This window comes from Schistocerca nitens, chromosome 7 (genome assembly GCF_023898315.1).
Source record: "Schistocerca nitens isolate TAMUIC-IGC-003100 chromosome 7, iqSchNite1.1, whole genome shotgun sequence".
Classification (NCBI taxonomy): domain Eukaryota; kingdom Metazoa; phylum Arthropoda; class Insecta; order Orthoptera; family Acrididae; genus Schistocerca; species Schistocerca nitens.
In genome coordinates, this window is record NC_064620.1 from 606,684,379 (window position 1) to 606,690,378 (window position 6,000).

At 38.0% G+C, this 6,000-nt stretch overlaps 1 protein-coding gene across 3 annotated transcripts in view; it reads right to left on the reverse strand.

The window, feature by feature from the left end:
• LOC126194917 (protein mothers against dpp) overlaps nt 1–1,204 on the reverse strand; it is a 232,239-nt gene extending 231,035 nt beyond the window's left edge. Inside the window, exons 1-2 of one of the 3 annotated variants that reach the window (XM_049933292.1) lie at nt 1,088–1,204; nt 762–990 (exon numbers count right to left, since the gene is read on the reverse strand). In XM_049933292.1, coding sequence (XP_049789249.1) covers nt 762–792 — 31 coding nt within the window. In that variant the 5' untranslated portion in view covers nt 793–990; nt 1,088–1,204. The other 2 variants (XM_049933290.1, XM_049933291.1) reach the window with 2 other exon arrangements.
• Between the last annotated feature and the right edge of the window lie 4,796 nt (nt 1,205–6,000).

The following is a 6,000-nucleotide window of genomic DNA, read 5'->3' on the forward strand; positions in this document are numbered from 1 at the left end:
CCTGTGTAGTTTTTTGCTGTTATTAATCTCATTTGGATCCACATACAATTGAAAATTGATTCAGGGGATGAGGGCGCGCGCGAAATAGGATGAGCCTGTGGCGGCGAATGTTTCTCATACACCTAAATATATTCCAATGAAATGGAACTTACAGAGGCCGAGCCTTCCTAATCAAATTTACACACCCTTGCCGTAACGTCTTAATCATATCCCCCTGCCCCTTTTAAAGGCAGAAGCGCAACGCGTTGGCTACACAAACAAAATGAATTAATGAATTTGGTACACAAGTTTTATCACATTTGCAGGCACGTTAGAATAGACAGGGAACAGTCGAAATGACAGATGTATATTCTAAAATTGCTATCTGCTATACCATTAGATAATTATATTCGACTAAGCATAGTAAACATGAAGCTATCAAACTGATAGCAACAACTTTCTTTTCCTTGAGCATAATCACATGAAAGCTGAGCTTCAATTACTCCCTACCAAACCCCGTAAGAATAAGATGAACAAAACTACTGACTGTTAAATACAAATTCCTCTTCGACTTCATAAATATCCATCTTCAAATAGATGAAGCTTTATCTGGTATGATGTACTCACATTTCGTAGCTGTATAAACCTTGTAGTTTCAATTTTTTAAAAGAAATCACATATTCGAACACTTTATGTTACAATTGTTTACAAAGTTTACGAATTTGTTTCAAAATATCAGTGCTTCTATTTACTGGCGACTCAAAGTCGGAGACAGAACCAACCTGATGTATTCATCCGCCAATGATTAGACATGGCAAAAAAACAAAAACACACATGAAGAAAATTTTAGCTATTTCTCATAAAAGCGTTATTTCTTCTTCGTGAACGTTGTTGGTTCTTTGTTCAGTTGGTAAAAACTCCCGTGTGGTACGCCACAGAATGCTGCAGCCTCTTCCGTTTTTGACAAACGTTCGATTTTAGGTCATTTTCACGTGACGTCATAGCTCTGTTCTGTGAAAACAGAGAACATGTTATACTTCTGTAATAGCAGTGTACCTTTGTCATCAACACTAAGTCATTAGTCGTTCCAACAAACAGATTCAGTTACTTTTCGGCTTTCGGTACGCACGTATGGAAAGAGAACAAACGTGTGCGTTGCAAGACTAATAGAAAGCAACAAATACCGAAAATTTCTTCGTATGACATAAAGTAGCTTACTGCTAGCAAGCAATGCTATCCGTACGTGTCAATGTGCACATCAACTTGTATTTAAAACCAGCAGTTGTGTTAAGTAATATAAAATGCAGGGACAAAATATAGTCAATTGTTCTTCAACTAGGCGAAAAGAGACAACTTTATGTTTAAGCAGTCACATAGTGTGTAAAGCAGCTGAAAAACTTTTAGAGGCAAAAGTGATAGAAAATACTTGGACTTGCATCTTATAATTCTTGTTTACCCAACCGCTGCAAGGACACGTCAGAAAGAATGACTAAGACGTAAGCCCCCCAGATCGAAAACCGCCATTATGCAGTACTTTTTAACAGTGCCTACATATCCACACGTGCATAATACTTTACAAATGCATTTCTGATACTTTAGTTCGTTAGATGTTCGGTTAAATTTGTAACCAGTTAGACCTTGCTACTATGGTAATTCCACTATGCACAAAGAAAGCAGTTTTAGCAAGTTCTGTCAGTACAACAGAAACTGAAATGTATTACACATGTTACAATACATATTGCGTTTCTTTGTGGTTGAACGTGATGTATACATATTAGGCCCATAGGTCACTTTTAAAATGAGTGCCCCATTCAACCTCCTGCAACACCACAATTTTTCCAGTATTTAACTAATTTATACAAAAACTCCATTAATCACCCAAGCAATTAATTGCAGTGGCATAAAATTCCTTTTATACTCAATCTTATGTTAATGTGAAACGGTCTTCTTATTTTTGAAGTGTTATACGCTCTTGGATAAACAAAATAAACCTAATACCAACATTACCACCATTAACCATTTGACATCTACTGTTGAATAAAAGCCTGCTTTTCCATGCATCATGATCTAAAACTATATCAAGAATTTTTATTGGCTATTGAGAATTTTACAATGAAATAGACTCAATCTTTGGAGTGCAGTATTTACATAGTAATAAACTACTGTCAAATAACTATAGTACACACATTAAGGACAGCAATAATAAAACACACTATGGTACAGAAAAATTTCTAAGAGCTGGTGTCAATAAGCTATACTATAACAAAGAAGGGCTGAGGTATAAACCCTGTGCATAACAAGTGGTTCAACTGGCTCTGAGCACTATGGGACTTAACACCTGAGGTCATCAGTCCTCTAGAACTTAGAACTGCTTAAACCTAAATAACCTAAGGACGTCACACACATCCATGCCCGAGGCAGGATTCGAACCTGTGACCGTAGCAGTCGCGTGGTTCCGGACTGTAGCGCCTAGAACCGCACGGCCACCACGGCCGGCTCATAACAAGTGGATAGAGTATACAGGACATAATTATACAAGACATAACCACAGTACATTATGATACAATAAACTATAGTAAAATTTGTTAGATGGTAATTTCCTCCTTATGCATCTCAATTAATTCTTTAATATGGAAAATGGGTGACCTGATAGATAGTTGTACCACTTAATTTTAAAACGCTTTAGATCCATAGACCAAACATAAAATGATAATTCATTGAAAATGTTAAGTGGGTTCACTTTGTGAAAATTTGCATTTCTTACTAGACTGTTCCTTGGTATGTCTAAATTAGCCTTACACTTATTGGGAGTTCTTTCTGTATATGTCTCCACTGCAGGTTGTTCCCTCCCCCCCCCCCCCCCTTCCCCAGAAGGATATTAACTCTGTTCATTTTTGTGCATTTAAGATATGACTTATAAATGTTCTTTCTCTGCTTTTACCCGATTTACAGTTATATACAAAGTTCCAATCTTCACTACCTAGTCTGTCAATAAACACTCTTATGTACTCTTCCTTTTGCGACCTTTCAATAAGGACGTTCTAAGTTGTAGAAACATGATGAATGGGAACACCACTAAGCTGCAAAAGGAGTGGAAAATGGAAGATGTGACAGAAGTTAGATATATGTTGAGGATGATAAACAGCAAGCTGCACAAGATGGTTGCCTTCATCCTAACATTCAGTTTACACATTCTTGCAGAGTACATAAAAGGCGGATCTATTTGGATGAAGCAAGGACGTGCAACCAACATTTTGAGGGTGCTGCGAGACGTGGGTTTATGGAGTATTTTTAATATTTTGAAAGATAAATGGTGACTTGAAAGCAGCCATAAAAAGTTCCATTTCCAACTCTGTTAAAAATGTACGTAATACTGACTTTTAAACCATTTTTGTGAAAGAAAATCTCCCTAAGAACTATGGGCGGGGGTGTGGGGGGGATGGAGGGAGGGTGGCAGCAGACCCCTGCCCCCTTGCCCCTGCATGTGGACACCCTTGGAATGAAGGTAAGGGTTTATATACCCTACCAAATGCAGAGCTATAAATGCCAAAGATACAGTCACACCACATTAGGATGTAACAACAAGGCAACACACAGAGAAGATGCACACAAATCAGAGTCATTGTTATTGATGCTAACTTCTGTATAAAATGCTCTGTTGAGCACACTGCTTTGAGCCAGAACTGATTGGCCTTTTTAGAAGAAAAGGAAACTCAAGTAATTGAAGTAACAAAAAAATTTTTTGTACAGTGGCACAGACTTGTGTATGTATCATTCACAAAGTTAGGCACAAAAAGTACTTCAACCTTTCTCAAACTTCCCGGAGCATTACAACAAAAGTCAAAATTCATGGCAAAAAGAAACTAGGTATGAAACCATCAGATAGGAGGAAATCAGTTTTAAACAGTGAAGATTTCTCCCTAAAGAAACTGGAAATATGTGTAGGTGAAGTGACAGGGTGTCCTGTTATTTGTCTCATATCCAACCTGTGTTGCCAAAAAAGAAGAGATAGAGCAAACAAAAATTGTTTTTGATTAATGACCCCTATACTGCAGTAGAATGTCAATAGTGTCAGAAAACATGGAGGAAGTAAAATTTCTAAGACAGAATAGGCCCTTGTGCCTTTGTATGTAGGAGACTCATTTCAACCATTGGTTAGTTTTGTGGTTAAAGGCTATGCCATACATACAAATTACTTACAGAATGATGGAGAAACTGGTAGGCCGACCTTGGAGAAGATCAGTTTGGGTTCCAAAGAAATGTATAAACATGTAAGACAATGTTGGCCCTACAACTGAGAAGATAGGTGGAAGAAAAGCAAACTCATGTTTATGGCATTTGTTGATTTAGAGTCAAACTTTTGACAATGCAGACTGGACTACACTCTTTGAAATTTTGAGAATGAAAGGTTATTTACAACTCGTACGTAAGTTGGACTGCAGGTATAAAAGTCAAAGGACATGAAAAGAAGCCAGTATTTGAGAAGTAAGTGAGACAAGATTTTAGCTTATCACAGTGTTATTCAGTCTGTAGATTGAGCAAACTGATTCTGTCAGATGCAGCTAAGGGCTTGGAAGAGCAGTTGAACAAAATGGACTGAGTCTTGAAAACAGATTATAAGGTAGACATCAATAAAAATTAAACAAAGACAATGGAATTTAGTCAAAATAAATCAGGAGGAAGTCTGTTCTGAAGATATTTGTTTGGAGTGTAGTCATGCATGGAAGTGAAACATGTATGATAAGCAATTCAGACAAGAAAAGTGTAGAAGCTTCTGAAGTGTGGTACTGTAGAGGAATATTGAAAAGATTTATGAGTCAGCTTAACTAAAATAAGGGACTGGACAGTAAAACTCATCCTGAGGCATAAAGGAACTGTAGATTCAGAGTATAGGGGTGTGGTTGGAGGTTATGGGGCAAAAATTGCATAGTAAGACCAAGAGTTGAATGCACTAAGCAGGTTCAAATGGATGCCAGTTGTGATAATTGTGTAGAGATTAAAAGACTTGAACAGGATAGACTAACATGGAGAGCCACAGTAAACCAGTCTTCAGGCTGAAGACTGCAACAATGACAAGTGAAGACTGAATTGTGCAATTAATTGCTGTGTGTTCATGCTATCTCGTACCTTATGTACATATGAATAGTGAGGCCATGGAGGACACCATCCATTTCTCCTCCTCAGAGGTTTCAATGTATCCCATGTGCAGGAGGGCTCCACAAATCCTTGTCCCAGGTTTTTTTGTAGGGATCAGTTTCCTCTCATTGAACGATGTCTGCTTCTGCAGTACAGAGAAAACTACATCCGCGCAGTTGACGTGACTCTTTGCTTTCCCACCCTACCTGACACTGTCCTTTTGGAAAGTAGGAGAGGACTGGCACTGCAACAACGAACTTCCCCCTTGAATCCCATTCCAGATGCATCAGCACCTGCCATCAGGACATCTGAATGAATGCATAACGGAACCAGCTTGATGGATTGTTGATGTCTCTATCCTAAAAAGTCTTTTAAACCTGGTAGATGGTGATTGGTGAGTTAGATGGTGGTGTATGGAGTACCACAGGCAACTGGTACCATGAAATATTCATTACAGTCCATTTACTGACAACCTTGCAGCATTTTGCATTGCTCTGCCAGAACCTCAGTCCATTATCATAGAAAGCAAGAAGCACTCATAGCATGAACATTTCTCACCATCAGCATAGGTGTGGGAGTTCTCAGTCCAGTTACAAATTTCATCTAAAAGGTGTGGGAGTATACTATAAATACCAATTTAAAAAGTAAATTATGTTTTACAATGGCAATATATGACAATAATTTTCTGATCACTAAATGAGAAACTGTACCCCAGATAAAGGCAAAATATTTCCAAAAAATAATATCCAAGGCCAATTGAGATACCCTAGTCCAACAAAGGTAGATATTAGTAGAGAGGGTACAGTGGGATGTCAGCTCCAATAATACCATGAATGCAAGAACTATTTCTTCGTGTTTTTCAATCGAATCTGATCTGAGGAACAA